This window comes from Mus caroli, chromosome 17 (assembly GCF_900094665.2).
Source record: "Mus caroli chromosome 17, CAROLI_EIJ_v1.1, whole genome shotgun sequence".
Taxonomy (NCBI): Eukaryota; Metazoa; Chordata; class Mammalia; order Rodentia; family Muridae; genus Mus; species Mus caroli.
The window spans coordinates 25,005,934-25,023,305 of NC_034586.1; the positions used below are offsets into that span (position 1 = coordinate 25,005,934).

Below are 17,372 nucleotides of genomic sequence, written 5' to 3' on the forward strand. Positions count from 1 at the left end.
GCCTCATAGTCAGGTTGCTGGCACACAGGATAGATGGTGATACCTGGTTCAGAAGGTTCCAGTACCCAATGCCATCAAAGCTGGGATAAATGCCCTTAAATACCCATTCTACTCCAGCCTCAGTGCAATGACCCCAGTCACCAGTCTCCCTAGATCCTTCACTGGCCCTTCCTCACCTCCTTCCAGACCCTCCCCTCTCCCCAGGTGGTTCCAGGCAATAGTACTCACAAGGGGAAGGGCGGGTCCTGCCATGCTAATGCTATCTCTGGGGTCCAGCTTGGCAGGCCTGGACACCTCCATTCTGTGGTCCAGGAAGCTAATGAGGCCCCTGGTAACAAGCCAAGCAGCCAGACGCTTTCACCTAGGGGGTGAAGGATAGGAGCCTCCAGTCAGCCAGCTCAACTTCCCTTGCGGTGTGGGGTGGAGAAGAGGCACCTCTCAAACTTTACTTGGATTGCTGTGACTGGGCCCGCCATGTGCACAAGGCCCAGCTGTGTTGGAGAGTAAGCCCTTCTAGACGGCCAAAGGCTCGAAAGTCTGCAAGCAGAGGCCTGGAACCCCGGGTGGGCAAGGGACAGCAGCAGGACTACTCAAGGTAGACGGCAGAGGGGATCGACAAGCAAGTGTTCATTTCCCAGAGTATGCCAGCCAGGGGAATCCTAGCTTGATTTGAGGCTGATTAAGAAAAAGGCTGAGGAGACCAGGCTGCTGGGGCATGGACTGTGAACTGGGAAGGGAAGAAAAAGGTGGATGGGAGGCTTGACTGGGGCATTAGAGAAAGGGCCTTTGCAAATTCAAGGTGGGAAGGGACAAACCAAAGGCCATGTGACAGGACACATACTGAGAACTGACCTTATGTAACCCCACATACCTTAGGTCTTACCACAGTAGCCCTAAGAGATGGGCTGGGTGGATTTTATTGTCATTTCCTTTGTTAATTTGGTCTCATGTAGTCCAGGCTAGCCATGAACTTTCTCCTTTTGACTTTTTATTTTAGGACAAGGTCTCCCCAAGCTGCCCATACTGCCTTAGTCTGCAGCCCAGGCTTGAACTTGTGATCCCCCTGCCTCAGTCTTCTGAGTACCTGTAAGCCTGTTCCACGGGGTCTCAGAATGATGTTCCCTTCTCTTTCCCTTTCTTGTGGTGTGATGCATGCAAGTAAGTGTGTGAGTGTTTGTGACCATGTCCAGGCACACAATGGCCAGAGCCAGCCATTGGGTGTCTTCTTCTGGCAATCTCTGGCTTTCTGCCCTGAATCCAAGTTGGTCACCAAACCAGAAGCTTACCATCTCAGCTATGCCGGTTGGCCATTGGCTCTTGGATTCTACCTGTCTACTCTCCAATGCTGGGGCTGTGGGTTCAGACAGCCATAATCTGCCTTTTACTGCCTTTTACCTGGGTGCGGGGGATTCCAAGTCAGGTCCTGGTGCTTGCCCAACAAAAAACTCTTAACCCAGTCTTTAGCTCCCCTTCCCCTCTTCTCTCCCATCCCCATCCCATGCCTGGTGTATTCAGCAAAGGGCTTTGTTTGTATGTACTCAGCAAGCGCTACCAACAGAGCCACACCGACGGCCCCAGAAACAGGGGCTTGAAGCCAGGCTTCAGCATCCACAGGCTGAAGGCTGGTGATGCAGAATTTCTTAGAGGGAAGATGTGGCTTCTCAGAGCAGGCACACACGCAAGCACCTGGTCAGGAAAGTGACTATTCCCCTTCCCCTGGAAGCCCCGTGGGAGTAGGAGATCTCTCTATAGCTGCCCTTCAGCCCTCACACACCATATGTGGCTGTGAGGCCTCAGACACTGCCATAAATACTGTGGCCAAAAGCAATTTGGAAAGGAAAGGATTTGTTTTATCTTATATTCCCACCACAGAGGAAACTTAGGGCAGAAACCTGGAGGCAGGGACTGAAGCGGAGGTCATGGAGGGTGCTTGCTCCCTGTGGCTTGCCCTGTTATAGCATCCAGGACAATCAGTTCAGGGGTGGCACCACCCACAGTGAGCTGGACCTTCCCACACCAATCATCAATCAAGAAAATGCCCCCACGGTCTTGCCAAAAGCCAATCTGGTGAGGTATTTTCTCAATTGAGATTTCCTCTTGCAAAATGACTCTAGCTTGGGTCAACTTGACATAAAGCAAGTTAGGACAGACACCAGACAAACTCCCAGGTCAGGACTTCTGGTGGAGAGGCTTGGGGACCCTGAAGGCCTGGCAGCAAGCTGGCAGGGGAACCTTGCTCCTCCGGCCCCTGTGTAGGAGGAGAGAGAGACTCTGGCTAGAACTGTAGGAGACTTGGAACAGCCTGGCTTGGCTTGCATCTGCTGACCCCAGTACCTGAAGCACGGGGAACGCAGGGCAGGTGGTTTCTTCCCCTAATGTGCCTGATGTGGTGTGTGGCAGACAGGTGTCAGCTCCAGGCTGCTTGTGACATCAGAGCCCAGCCACATCCTTAGCCTGTGCACTCAGAGGGCATGAGGAAGGGACTTATTTTTTTCTTTTTTTTTTTTTTTGGTTTTTCGAGACAGGGTTTCTCTTTATAGCTCTGGCTGTCCTGGAGCTCACTTTGTAGACCAGGCTGGCCTCGAACTCAGAAATCCGCCTGCCTCTGCCTCCCAAGTGCTGGGATTAAAGGCGTGCGCCACCACGCCCGGTTTGAGGAAGGGACTTATTATAGTTTTGTGTCACTACCCTGCCAGAGAGCTGCCCTGGGCCAACCCAGGGACAGTTGCTGTTGTCCCAGATCTATTTCTTCTGTCCTTAGAGCTGAGAGTTCTGAGGCTAAGGAATGGTGTGTGGAACTTTTTCAAGTTCCCCAGTTTCTGAGTGGCAGAGGCAGGATAGGAACTCAGACTGGGCACAGACCATCCTGTTAGACTACCATGAACAGACAGACAGACAGACAGACAGACAGACAGACAGACAGACAGCAGCATGGTGAGGGAACTGTTGTAGGGAGACCAACAGCATGACAGGTGTTCTGAGACAGTTCAGTAAGGCCACCAGGCAGATAGGTCTCACAGGGAAGCGAGGGTGGGGGGTTCGTGTAGTCAGGCTGTCTCTGGTTCCTGGATGGCAGAAAGGGTAGGAATGGGAAGGATGTGAGAAGGGAAGACAAACTCTTAGGCTCTTCAGTGGGTAGGTCTTTCCCTGTAGCAGCAGGGATCCTGGAATCAACTCGTGTGGATAAAGGAAAGGAAGGCTGGATGGAGGTGCCCACCTTTACTCTCAGCCCTCAGAAGGTAGAGGCAGATGGATCTCTGAGTTTGAGGGCAGCCTGGTCTACAGAGTGAGTCCTAAAATTGCCATGGCTACACAGAGAAACCTTGTCTTGAAAGAGGCAGCAGCAGGAGGGTGGGGGTGGGGGGATGGAAACAGATGCAGAGACCCACAGTCTAACTAACCTTAGATAGAGCTCAGGGAATCCTGCTGAAGAGGGGGATGAGGGGATTGTAGGAGCCAGAGGGGTCAAGGACTCCCCCCCCCCACACACACACAAGAAAACCCAGAGAATCAACAAACCCGGGCTCACAGGGGCTCACTGAAACTGAACGGACAATCTGGAAGCCTGCATAGGGATAGCCTCTGCATATACGTTCTAGTGTGTAGCTTGGTGGTTTTGTGGACTCCTACCAGAGGGAGCAGGGGTTCTCTCAGGCTTTTGCCTGCCTTGGGGATCCTTGTCCTCCTTCAGGGTTGTCTTGTCCAGCCTTAACATGAAGGGGGGATGCCTACTCTTACTGAAACTTGATAGGCCATGTTTGGTTGCTATCCCTGGGGTGCCTGCCCTTTCCTGAAGAGTAATAGAGGAGTGGCTGGGGAGGGGAGGGGTTGGGAGGAGAAGGGGGAGGGAAAACTGCAGTTGGGATGATATAACATATGAGAGAATAAATTAATTAAAAAAAAAAACTTTTTTAAAGAAGAGAGTCTGCAGATGGACACACCCGAGAGGGTCTGACTTAGAATCTAGTTTAGTACCCCAGATTTGGAGTTTGGTACAAGGTCACGGGCTGGTTTTAGTCAGGATGCCTTGACAGCCACTGTGAGCCCACAGGTGGGGTGTGGCTCGATTATTCCTTAGCAAACCTAAATCATCACCCTGAAGTTCCGGGCAATCCCCTTCTCGTGATTTCCAAGAGGACTTTTATAGACAATAGACTCAGGAAAAAAAAAACAACAACTTTCCTTAAACTGAAATTATTCCAGGACAGCCAGGGCTATACAGAGAAACCCTGTCTTGAAAAACCAAAAAAAAAAAAAAAAAAAAAAAAAGAGAGAAACTGAAATTATTTACAGGATTCACCTGTATGGAGTTGAATGTCACTCTCTACACGGAGCTGGCAGCCACCCAGTAGAGGTGGCTCCGCCTGGCCTTCGCAGAGTTCTGTGGCCTCATCCTGCTCGTGGGGCTGCTGGCCAACGGGCTCCTATTGGTGGTGGTGGCCCGTGGGCCTCGAGCGTCTCCCCCGTTCTTGACGCTGACCACCAGCCTTACGGTGAACGTGATACTCTCTGATCTGCTTTTCGTATCCTTCCTGGTACCCGCCCTGTTGCTGAGCTTCTTGCATCAGGGCTGGTGGCTAGGCCCCGCTGTCTGTACTGCCAGCCAGGCCACCAACACGACCACCATGTTCTGTACTTTCCACAGCATGGTAGCCTCTGCACTCGTGTGTCACATGGCCATGGTTCGGCCCCATGTGGCCCTCCCAGCCAGCCCATGTGCCTGCCTGCTGCTCTGTGGGGCTATGTGGGTACTGGGCCTGGTCACCTTGATGCCCAACTGGCTGTTCCAGCGGGTGACAGTATTAGAGCAGGCAGTGGGTGTCCCCAAGGCCCTGGCCTGCCTCTTGTTGTTCAGCCCACCTCAAACAACCTTCTATTTCATCCTGCTGGGAGTCCTGGCTTTTCTGCCCTGCTTGTTGGGCCTGGCCTGCTCTTTTGGCCACATGGTCTGGTGCTTGGGCACACGGCCCGTGGCTCCCCCAGGTGAGAGTGTGCAGGAGCACAGGGTAAACACACAGGTCAGTCTTGTCATGCTGGGGGTCGTCGTGCTGATGTGGGGACCCTGCTCAGCACTGGGCTATGTGTCTGCCATGGGCCGCCTACCAGCCATGCCACTGGCTTTTGTGGCCTTCAGCCTGTGCACCCTGCTGGCCTATTCCAATTGTGCTATCAGTCCTGTTCTCTGCTTTTGCCTCTGCCGCCCTTACCGGGTGGGACTCAGGGCCATTTTTCAGAGGCCCAGAAAAGCAGTCAGTGGAGCAGTGGTGGTGACAGCTCACAATTCATGAAATAACTGTGAAGCTCAGACAACTGTGGGCTCCCAACCTTATAGTTTTGTGGCCTTGGGCACCCTCTCACTTCCCCCTGCTTCATCTGAAAAATGGGATGAGGCTCCCACATCTGCACAGGGTGATCCGCCATTGAATATGCAGGGGTTCAGTGAGCATGGGAGTGACAGGTGTTACCATGATGATGGCGCCATCTTACGTTTACTACTCTGGGCATTTGAAATGAGTAGACAAAGAGGGGAATAGAAAGAAAACTTCCCTGGGGTCCTTAGAGTCCTGGAGAACGCTTCATCTGCCTTGCCTGCCCCTGTCTACCTCCTTTAGCTCTATTCCACACACCCTCAGTTCCAGACAGGAACAAAAATAAAATCCACCTGAAAGCCAGGAGTCTGTGCTTGTGAATCACTGAGCCCCACCCTGTCTTCTGTGTGTGGTTTCTTTTTCTAAGGTGGGTGGGAAGAACCTCTTTCAAGGCCGGCTCCTTCTCACAAGGGCCCACCTCTTTCTCTCTCTCCCACCCATCTGGGGGGGGCTTCCCTTATACTCTTTGGATGTGGCCTCAAATTCTATTTTTGGCCCTGGAACAAGGAAGGCTTGTGCCTACTGTCATTCTCTAGACAGCTTGTTTAGCTTAGCATTACCAGTTACGCACATACAGCAAGAGCAAGACAGAGAGGGGTGGGGACAGAGAGGGGGTAGGAGAGAGAGGCTCTGACTGTGTGGTCAAAAACCTCAGGGACTATTGTGTTGAATCAAGTCAAGCTATTCTCTGCTCTATAGAACTTGCCAGAGCCTTGGGAGCCCCAGAGGCCACTGAAGCTATTCCAGAGAGACTCTGGGAAAAGCAGCTGCTTCAGACTCCATGTCAGGCAACAGTTCTGCAGAACACACCTTTGGAAAAAAACCCAGCAGAGAAGCCAGTGTCACAACAAAGATATTTTTGATGCTGTGTCTGTTCCCCAACATACCTCAGGGGCAGCGGCTCACTGTCTGGACTCCCCTGCCGGGTACCCATCTCCTCCCTATACTTTCCCATGGCGCCCAAGGAGATGGAAAATAGGCCGCTGGTTATGGGAACTTCCCTTCTCTGAAGCCACTACCCCACCCCGTTCCCACTCACGGCGTCATGGGAGTCGCAGAGCATCTGATTATAGAGACGGTCGTGAGTCAGCTCTAATTTACCATGAAGTCATCAGAAGTAAACAAGCCCCGAGCTGGAGGGTAATTGGTACCGAATTCCTCTTGGGTACAGCCTCAGAATGGCTGCCTAGAGGGCTGATGGGACAGCGTGCGCAGTATGTGGTGTGCGCATGCGCGTATGTCCTTGCTCCCATGCTCTACATTGGTGAAGGCCCTGACCTGTAGAAGCACGGAAGATGCTTACGGTGTCCCTGAAGTCACATAAGTCCTGCATGGTCCACCCACAGAGCCTGCCAATGTCACCATCTGTGCACACATGTACCCTACCTGACACTATGCTGGCCACACCCCTGGGGGGGGTCATCTGGTATGGGCCAGAGTGTCTCTTAGTGCCACCACTCCCTTCAAGCTGGCTGGCATTGCTACTTTGTGGTGGCTGATTTAGCCCAGAGGGAGACACTGGGGACTGAGCCAAGTGCCTCTGACCCCTGCGCAGGCCTGGAATGGATTCTCAGTAGATGTTTGTTGAGAGATGAAGAAACCATGCTCCACCATGATAGCGATCCACGTGTTGGGGAGGTTCGGGTCACGTGCTCGTCTCTTTTACTTCCTCAATGGCTACAACCCTCTAGAGCAAACGTCAGATGCCTTGCCATGAACCACAAGGCCCTGTGCATTCTGGCCTCCACCCTGACCCCATCGCCTGCATTCTCTTCCTTGGTTAGCTCCCATCACACCCACGTGCTTGCTTCCCGTCAAACACACCTGGCACCTACTTATCCCAAACTACCAGAGTCCTCTTCACCCTGGCATCAGCATGGCTCCCTGCTCGTTTCTCTTGGGCTCCCCTCAACACCCCTGCTCGTCTCAAGCATGTCTCTACTGGAGTCTGCCCTCATTCTCTCCCCTTGCTCCTGCCTCTTAACACTGTCTGAAGCCAGACTATAGACCTGAGTGTCTGTGTGCTCACTGTCTCTCATGTTGGCGTCCAGGCTCTGGTCATGTGCCCGGCAGGTGAATGGCCTCCGAGTTGAGCAGGAGACCTCTCAATGTCACAAGCTACTCGTGACAGCTCTAGTGAGGCTAGAGATCCACATCTAGAACATTCTAGCATACCACTGAGTCTCTGAGGACCAGGAAGGGGCTCTAGGCAACCATGCCTCCATCACAGTCCCTGATGGCTCACAGACTCCGCTTACAGATGTTTGTGGGAGGTGGGTTTCAATCTCCGCCATGCATCCCCCATGCCTCTTACAGAGTCTGACAGGGACATGGCCGGACGGAAGAACCAAGGCAGCAGAGAGATGCTGGGCAAACAGCAAAGCTGTTTTCGAAGGAAAGGGGGGTTCTATCTACTAAAAGAACTGGTTTACTTCAGTTTAAGGCAAGTTCCACAGAGACAGTCTCAGACAGGCACAGGACCAGACAGTCAAAACATCACTATCACCATGCGGGACAGAGGCGGGTGGGATGGGAGATGTCAGGTGGAGACCCCATGCGGCATAAGGGACACATGCAAGACCTGCCCCAGTGGACAAAGGACGGTGGCCATTGGGGTGACCTTAGGTGAAAAGCCCTTTGCTAACTTCCCACTGCAGGGACAGGAGCTTTGAAGGGCTGAGGCTTGGGGGTGACAGGATGCGACAGGGTGACCCCAGAGTCTAGCTGGCCTGGGTGTGAATGGTGGCCATGAGGAAGGTGTGGGGAGGCTGTGTGTGGAATGGATGTACCCTCAGGATGGCTCAGGAAACGCTGAACCACCTGACCAATCCTGTCATCGCGGAGGTGTGGACACTGAGGCCCAGAGAGCAGAAGGGTGGGCTGGGTGGGTTCCTGCTGGGTGTGGCTAGGGACAGGTTGGCATTCAGGGACCCCTGTCTCTTGTCCCCTAACCACTGAAGGGCAGAGAGCAGGAGCAAGTTGGAGTGCAGGGGCTAACCCTGTGCCCTGCAGGTGAGTGGCCCCCAAGTTGAGCAGGAGACATCTCAATGCTTCAAGCTACCTGTGATAGCTCCAGTGACCATTCTAGAACATTCTAGCATACCACTGAGCCTTTGAGGATCAGGAAAGGGGCTCTATCTGCTCACATATGGAGTCCCTAAGAGGGTCACATGCATCCCTGGCAGCCTACCAGTCTGGGGTTCCCTGGAAACAGGACAGTGGATCTCATGGGACTGGGGACACTAGACACTAGGGCAGGAGGAGACAGGAGCTGGAGGAGGCTCAGCTGGGTTGCAAGAATAAGAAAGTCTTGGAGTTATCCGGCATGAACTAGGGGGGGTCCCCTCAGCCCCAGAATCTGTGTACCCCTTGTCTTCTATACCACAGTTCCCTGGATTTGGGTGTGAAGTGAGGTGAGGCCCTGATACCCCATTTCCCGCTGGCCCTCCAAGCAGAGTCTGGGAAGCCGACCAGGAGGAGAATAGGGTGTCAGCCTACCCTCCAGGCCCTTGGTCCTGTCGGCTTCAGATATGCGTGTGCACGGGGGATCCAGGAGGTGAGTGGGCTGGGGACTGTGGGGGCGACTGAGCAGGTGCAGCGGGTGGCGGGCGTGGGCGGATGCCCTGCGCTTTCATGTAGGACACCAGTTGGTCCGGGATCTCAGCCAGAACATCCCGGGCCAGGCGGGCCATGCTCAGTACGTGGTTGCCGGTGCGGTCCACGTAGTCCCTGAAGGGCACAAACTGAGAGGCAAGGAAGATGGGGTCAAGATGGGGCACGTGGGTCCCCTCCTAGAGAACCCACTCTATCCAACCCCCACTTTGAGAGTTTCCCCGGGGATGGGCCATGCCTCTGTGCTGAGTCCTTCATCTGTATTCCACAGGAGGCCTAACAATGACCCAAGCCTTTCACCAGAGACTAGCAAGGAGAACAGAGGCTCAAGGGATGCTGGGAAAGGCTAACTGGATCCTGCCTCCTTGCTCCCAAGGGATGCTGGGAAAGGCTAACCGGATCCTGCCTCCTTGCTCCCTTTTCCTTTCCCACCCCTCTCCAGGGGGACCCTCTCGGTCTCTTAGGACCCCGACAGTTGTCTAAACCCACACCTAACCCACCTTCCTCTCAATGCTGCCAACCTCTGGCTCCTTCCTGTCTCCCTCCTCCTAGGATCAAGGGTGCCACCTCCATCTATGACGGGTCTCCATGCCACTGGAAGGCCATGTGGCACAGACTCCCTGTGTAGGGCTCTGGATTCCATGGGGGCATCATTCAGGTTAGAAGGGACTTCCTAGAGGGCAGGGAGGGGTGGGGCTTCCTGAGAAGACTGGCCCAGGAAGGGATTCCAGTGTCTATCCTCGAGATGCCTGTAAAGGCGCTCTGGCTAGAGGGCCTTCCTATTTGAGGCACTGCGGAAGGGCGGGGCCTGTTTCACCTGGACAATGTCTCGCTCAGCCAGCTTCCCCCTGGAGGAGATCCGCACATCATCACCGTCCAGCTCCACCATGGCTGTAGAGACAAGGGATGTGTGCGTGTGATCAAGGACACATATACCTGGCAGGGCTTGCCCTCCAATCCCAGGCCAGCCCAGGGCTCTCGCCCCAACGCTAGAAATGGGTGAAGACCTAGGGCCCTGCTCTTTGTCTGGGATGAGGAGCCCGACCTCGGGATGAGGCTGAGACCTGCATGGGTACTGACACACCCTCTCAAGGCACACAAGTCCACCCAGACTGCATGCATGCCCGGGCATGAGCTCCAGCGGGTGGAGACGGGATGCCATGGGGTTCTGTAAGAGAAGGCAGCTGGGAAAGGGACTCTGGACTCACCATCGAACTCGGCCTGGCCCACGCCGACGATGATGATTGACATGGGGAGTTTGGCAGCCTGGGAAAGACAGGGGAGGGGCAAAAAGCTGTGTCAGACAGGTAGGGACCGGAGGGTGGGTCAAACAAAATAGGGCAGGGCAAAGGGATAGAGAATGAAGGTTAGGGGACCCCAAGGAACACCAAGGGACAGGATAGGGAAAGGACGCAGATCAAGAGAAGATAAATTGCTGGGGGGTGGGGGGGCTGGGTCTGCCTGCCTCTGTAAAGCCACCTCCTCCCTCTGGTGCTAGGGCTCTACCATGAGGGGCTAAGGCAGCTGTGGCTAAGGCCCCTTTTCTGAGGAATCATGGGTCAAGGTTAGGGAAGGGAACTTTCCTCACTGAGATCTTCTGCTACATGACAGGCAAGCTGGGGCCTAGGGTGGATGGCTGAGGGGGTCATGAGCTCCCCAGAGAGCACGGCTATCTGTGTGGCTGAGGTCTGAGCTCTCATAGGCTCAGGGCATCTCCATTCCCCAAACCCCTGTCTAGTACTCTCTCTGTCAGTCTCTGTGGAGTAACCAGATGACTTTATGGGGTGGCCAGTAACATTATGGGGGGCAGGAAAAGAAGCCACCCTGTGGTTCTTTAAAAGGAGCACCCCTGGGTTCTCTTAGGGGTAGGACAAGATGCTTTAGTCCCCCTAAACCGTGTGTGTGTGTGTGTGTGTGTGTGAGAGAGAGAGAGAGAGAGAGAGAGAGAGAGAGAGAGAGAGAGAGCACCATCCTCCACTCACATTGACAATTGCCTCCTTGGTCTGTGCCATGTCTGAGATGACGCCATCAGTGATGATGAGCAGCACAGAATACTGGGAGCCATCCTGCACAGCTGCAGCGTTCCTGTGGGAGTGGGGGTGGGGTGAGCACACAAAGGTGTAGCCTGGAGCCTCTGGCCCAGGCCCCCTGAACAAGGCTCCCAAACTCTCTGGTAGGAGCTTAAAGGGAATCGATTGTCTGGGCCTCTTGCTGAAAGGTGAGCAGGTGGTAAGAGATGCTGTGTTTAGTTCTCCAGTGATGTTCCCTGGGGATCGGCTGCCCCTGGCTTACCTGGCTACGTGAGTGACAACAGGAGCAAAGTTAGTGGGGCCATAAAGCTGCACGGTGCGCAGGCTGCTGTGGTAGGCCTCCAGGATGCCATCGATGCCACAGCAGGAGGGGTTCTCCTGGTTGCCATTCTGGGATAGAGAGAAGGTAGCTAAGCCCAAGTAAGCAGGAGGCTCATGGAGGCAGGGTTGGGCCCAGGGATATTGGGAGCAGGCAGAGGCAGGGCTGGGCCCAGGGAATGGGGGTCCAGGTAGAGGCAGGGCATAGTTGTCTTTAGCCCAGACCCCAACTCAAGTAGGTGGTCAAGCCTATGAAGCTTACTATGCAAGTATTTAGGACAAGGTCAAGAACTAGAACCCCCTTGCTCAGCCAGCCAGTGGGTGGTGGTATGCCCTTAATTCCAGCACTTGGGAGGCAGAGGCAGGGGGATCTCTGAGTTTGAGGCCAGCCTGGTCTATAGAGTGAGTTCCAGGACAGCCAGGGCTACACAGAGAAACCCTGTCTTGAGAAACCAAAGGAAGGAAGGAAGGGAGGGAGGAAGGAAGGAAGAGAGAGAGAAAGAAAGAAAAAAGAAAGAGAGAAAGAAAGAAAAAGAGAGAAAAGACCCCCACCACACTCCCCTGCTTGTTCCCAGCCTGGGAGCTCCTACCAGGGGAAACTCATGGGACACCCTGCCGTCGGGGGGCAGCTTGGCCCCGAAGCCCAGGGCAGGGAACATCTTGTCACTGTCATAATGCTGGATGATCTCTCCGACGGCGGTCAGCGCCAGCGCGTAGGCGTTCAGCTGGTAGGGACTCATGTAGTGGAGGGATGTGGACTGTGAGGGGTTCCCTGCAACACAGAACATGGGGACTTTTGCCAAACTGGATGGGGCACGTCCGTGAATCCCTCTACCTGTTTACCCTTGAACCTTCTATCACGACCTCCATTCTGTCTTGGTTCATCAGTCAAGAGTGACTACTGGTCCCTTGGGACAGATCCAACCCCCACCCCATTCCTTCTCAAAGCCAGCATCATATGGTGTACAGGACAGAGGCAGCCTCCTCATGGCCCCTGACTGCCCCTGTCCTTACCTCCAGTCCACGCCACACACATGGGCCTGCCAGACCCCACTCCAAGGCCATGTCCTCTGCTCGGAGCACCCTGAGGCCTCATCTCACCCAGGACCCCCCCCCCAGAGCCCACCAAACTACAGGATTCCCGAGGAGTGGATCTGGCCTCCTGTTTCCTCTCACCCTCCACGCCTTAGCTCCACAAGCACAGCTTCACCGGCCTCTCCACACTTCCCTGCATGGCCCTGAACATTCACAAGGTTCAACTCCTTGTCTCCCTTCCATGACCAGTGTGGCTTTCCTCTAACAGTGCCCCTCCCCAGCCTCACCCCCGCGCCCCAAGTTCCCTTTCCTTACTTCTGCCATGATGTTCCTGCTGTCCCCTGTAACCTCAAATGTTCAGATTTCACTGATCCATTCATGACCAACAACCCCAACATCTCTGCCTAAGCTGTGGTCTTAACCCTTCATACTCAAGCCTCATCACCTGTAGAACAGGGGTACCTGCCGCCTCCCAAGGTCACAGTTACAGACTAACTAGGTGATGTCAGTAGAAGTGTCTTCCTGCCATTGTTATATCTGTGTACATGCATATCTGCATGTCTGTGTGTATGTACATATATCTACATGTCTGTGTATGTGCATGCCTGCCTGCATGTTTGTGTGTATGCCTGCCTGCATGTATGTGTGTGTGCATGCCTGCTTGCATGTATGTGTGTATGCCTGCCTGCATGTATGTGTGTGCATGCCTGCCTGCATGTATGCGTGTATGCACACATGCCTGAATGTATGTGTGTGCATGCCTGCCTGCATGTATGTGCGTGCACACACATGTGTGAGCACACACATGTGGAGGCAGATTTGAGAATCACCCCTCTTTGCTTGCTCTCCTTCCTTATTCACTGAGGTAGGGTCTTCCAATCAAACTCAGAGCTGGCCAACATCAATAGTTTCACTTTGGCTGATTACAGATGGGCCATCGCATACACCTGCCATGCATGTGTGTTGTGAGGAATGGACCTCCAGTCTTTACTTGCACAGCAAGCAGTTTAACCACAGAGCCATCTCCCCTACTGTCTTCTTTGGTATTAGTACTAACTCTAACGGCCCAGTACTCATGCCTGGTAACCAGAGAAGGGCTTGACACACCAGAGAAGGCTGCCACTTAGGTGTCTTCACACACACACACACACACACACACACACACACACACACACACACAACGAGCTCTGAGCATCCCGAGGGGGTTATGACCCCACAAGCAACTCTGTGCTGTTTTCAGGGTATACTCAGGAACTGTGGAGGCTCCTGACACCCAGCCACAGCTAGATCTAGAATACTGCATTATCTAGTGCTCCAGATAGACTGGGTGCTCCCCATCAGAACAATGGCTTGGGGTGTGCTCCCCTACCCACATATGTACACCGGGATAGGATCCTCTGACCTGGTGAAGCCTCAGCTTTTTTGGCTGTTTAATTTAATTAAGTTTATTTGTTTTTGGGACAGGGTTTCTCTGTGTAGCCCTGGTAACCTGGAACTTACTATGTAGACCAGGCTGGCCTTGAACTCACAGAGACCCACCTGCTTCTGCCTCCCGGGTGCCGGGATTAAAGGCATGGACATCTCTCTTCTAACTTTAGCTCTGCCTTCTCTGGTAGGTAAGTTTCCTCTGAATTGAAGCATTCCACCTCAGAGAAAAGTTCCCAAAGACTTGGCAAGTAAACAGCACAGGAACTCCCCTTTAAACTGTCTGCAAGCTACACAGAGAGCCCCATGGTTTCAGCTTTTCCAGGTTGTCACCCACATTGAAGTGGCTTTCAGTCACCCATGTTCCTGTGGCAACTCTTCTCTCATACTCCTGTGAGGGAGCCCGGGAAACTCAGTGCTTCATCACACTGGACTTTGGTGGTGTCTGCACTTTTGTCTGTTACTGGATCCCTATGTGGGGTGCACAGCTGTTTGCTTACACCACCCTAGGAACTGTGTCATGCAGCAGGAAGATAAGGAAGAGGCCTGGCTCAAAGCCAAGCTGTCCATCACAACCCAGAGACGCCCACTCTGCCCGCTCCTGCTGCACTCACCATTAGAGGCAGTGAAGTCAATGGCCACGGTGAAGTTGATCTGCGTCCTAAAGAGGAGAAGATCTGGAGTCACCTGGGGATGGGGGCAGGGGCGGACAAGGCAGGGAAAGCCACTACTAGGCACTCGTGTTTGTCATGCCTGTGGCTTCAGTGAAGTCACTTGTGTGCAAGCTCTGTGAAGCTGAGACAGTTGCCACCAGCCGTGACCCTCTGTGGGGCCTCTGCGGGCATCGGAGTGGTGCATTCCAGAACACAAGGGGTGGGGGTGGGGCTGATTATGTTGTGTGAGCAGGCACGCACAGCTCTACCGGCTGCCCCTTTCTCTCTGAACTCGGCCTCCTTTGTGCCCAACCTCCTTTGAGCAGGTGAGGTCAGGGCTCACTGGGTTTCTGGTTCAAATTCAGATTAATGGTTAAAACATGACAAAGAGTCAAAATCCACGCTAAGCACCTTGAGAGGGAAGAACAGGACACTACCCACAATGCTGTCTGGCCAAAAACCCAACCCAGAACCTGAGCTTCTACAGCTCTACCCTAGTTCCTTCTCTTTGTTCTCTTTTTCACTTAGTTTTGAGATGGGGACTCGGTGTGCAGCTCTGCCTAGCTTAGAACTCGCTATGTTACCAGGCTGGTCTTGAACTCATGAAAAGCCTTCCACCTTTACCTTTCGATTGCTTGGATTAAAGGTGTGCACCACTACACCCAGTCTCTGAGTCGACAGAAAATACAGGTGACAGGGAGAACATCTGGCCCAGGAATCTCATTTTCATTCCTTCTGGGTTCAGCCGGCAGGGGAGGGAAGCCAGGATGCCTCCTGCTGGGACACACTCCCTCTGCTCCTAAACGTGCCTGTGGTTTTAGCAGCCCCTGGCCTCCATCATGGCCATCCCATGTTACATCAGCTTTTATCGTATCCAGCCCCACTGGGACACAGCCTAGGAGGGTAGCATTACTAATCAGCCAGGAACAATAGGAGCCCCGACAGCACTCAGGTGGTGCAGAATGGAGATAAGGTCTCAGTCCCGCCCGCTATGTAAATCAGGAGTGCTATGCAAATGAGATGGAGAGCAAAATGTGGCTTGTTTGAAGATTGCCAGGTGCTAGGAAGATGAAGGTTGGCTGCTTAATGGAATATAGAAGAGAGGTTTGGGGCTTTTTTTTTTTTTTTTCTTTAATGCAGAGAGGCTAGAGGAGGCCTTTGGATACCCAGAGGGTGTGTGTGTATGGATATCTAAAGGCCTCCTCTAGCCTCTCTGCATGGATCCACTATGGCTGCCTTTGCAGAGCTGGGGGAACAGTTCAGGGGTACAGCACTCAAAAAAAAAAAAGCCTCAAACCTCTCCTGCCGGGCTGGGATGCGCCCTGGGTAGCTGCCCTGCCTGGCTCCTCTCAGGCAGGTGCAGTCTTCCCTCACCTGCACCTGTGGGCTCTCGGCTGCCCACGCCCTGACCTGGCAGCCGCCTGCAGGGAGTGTATCAGGGAGGCCCCTCTTTGGAATCGGGCCATTTCTAGTAAGCTCTTGGCTGAGGCAACCTGGCTGTGCTGCCTGTGATGGCCTGGAGGTCACCCCTCTGCAGTTCCTTTTGCTCTTTCAGCTTGGGGTTGGACAACCTGCTGTCCCTGGGACTGTCCCCTAATGTTCCTCCCGACAGGTCCCTTGTCCCACACTTAAACTCTGGCAGGAGCGATACCCACAGTAAGAACATGACTCACTCACAGTAACTCAGGAAATTCAAGGCAAACAGGGACCTAGAACCTGCATCTCCTGATGCCTGTGCAGAGCACTTTCTACCTCCCACTCCTTGGCTCTCTGTCACAGAGCTCCTACCTCCACCAGGGCCTCTCTCTGCTCAGGAATTCCACATGACCCAGGCAGGTCGCCTGGGCTTGGAATCCAGAGGTAGGCAGAGTTCTCAGCTCTAAGGTGGAGTCTCCTGGGAGCCCAGTGTTGGGCTCCAGTTAGGGCCTTGTGGGGCACGCTCTGGTTACATGGTATGGAGCCCTGCCCTCTCCCTGGGGCTGGGGAGGCCAGGCCCTGTTTCTCTCACCCTCCTTTGATGTAATCCAGGAAGGTACTCTCTGACTCTACCGCAAAGGAAAGCAGGGTGACCTGGGAAAAAAAGGGAATGTGGTTAGTGGAGAGCTCAGGGGATGGCCAGGATCCGTTGGCACACTCTGCCTGTGGGCCGTTTTCAGGGACTGGTTTCCCCAGTGCCTGTGGCCATCCCACGGAGGACGTTTATCTCCATTTTACAGCCAAGGAAACTGAGGTTCCAAGGCAGTGCCAGGATGTGGCACAGTGGGAATATGAGCCTAGTAGGCCTGAATTCAGAGCCTCCCTGACTTTCATGTCAAGACAGGGTCTCGCCTTGCCCGAGCTGCCCTTGAACTCCTGTGTAGCTGAGGATGACCTTGAGCCACATTTAACTTAACTTTGATGCAAATCCAACTGCTGAAGCACAGGGCTCAGGGTAAGGGACCAGTCATCCTCCTGGCCTGCAGTATGGAGGCCTGGGGAATCTTCCTGATGTAGATCCAGCCACCCGTCCATGACTGTGTCTCTGACTGGCACGGAGCCCACGCTTCTGTCTCTGAACTGTTCTCTTCTCTGGCCTTGCCTGTCATGCTCCCTTCTGGGGTGCTGTTCAGTCTCTACCCCTTCCCCCCCAAGACCCTCTGAGTATCCCATCCTTTCCCCACAGGTGCCTCCTACTCAAGATTCCTCTTGACTTGAAGCCTCCTGCCTTCTGTGCCCCAAGAGACTGTGGCAATGGCTCTGCCCACTTAGGCAGCCTGCCGCAAAGAATTCTGGGCCACGGAGAGGAGGAAGAGCAAGGCACCTGAAGGGGGGGAGGGGCGAAGACCAAGGCCTCCCTGCTGGTGTGGTCTAAGCGTCAGCTCAGCTAAGCCAGCTGTGACAAAGCTGAAGTCCCTCAACCTGACGAACGGGACACAAGAAGGTCTGTGTGC

The 17,372-nt window shown here is 54.0% G+C and overlaps 1 protein-coding gene across 3 annotated transcripts in view; it reads right to left on the reverse strand.

The window, feature by feature from the left end:
- Positions 1-6,450: 6,450 nt before the first annotated feature.
- Positions 6,451-17,372, reverse strand: part of Cpne5 (copine 5) — an 81,745-nt gene continuing 70,823 nt past the window's right edge. For 2 of the 3 annotated variants that reach the window (XM_029470852.1, XM_029470853.1), the window contains 8 exons: positions 16,451-16,512; positions 14,404-14,450; positions 11,920-12,101; positions 11,274-11,401; positions 10,964-11,066; positions 10,190-10,247; positions 9,799-9,872; positions 7,780-9,112 (listed from right to left, as the gene is read on the reverse strand). In XM_029470852.1, the coding sequence (XP_029326712.1) occupies positions 8,894-9,112; positions 9,799-9,872; positions 10,190-10,247; positions 10,964-11,066; positions 11,274-11,401; positions 11,920-12,101; positions 14,404-14,450; positions 16,451-16,512 (873 nt within the window). In that variant the 3' untranslated portion in view covers positions 7,780-8,893. Of the gene's footprint in view, positions 9,113-9,798; positions 9,873-10,189; positions 10,248-10,963; positions 11,067-11,273; positions 11,402-11,919; positions 12,102-14,403; positions 14,451-16,450; positions 16,513-17,372 lie in introns of all 3 variants that reach the window. The other variant, XM_021149048.1, reaches the window with a different exon arrangement.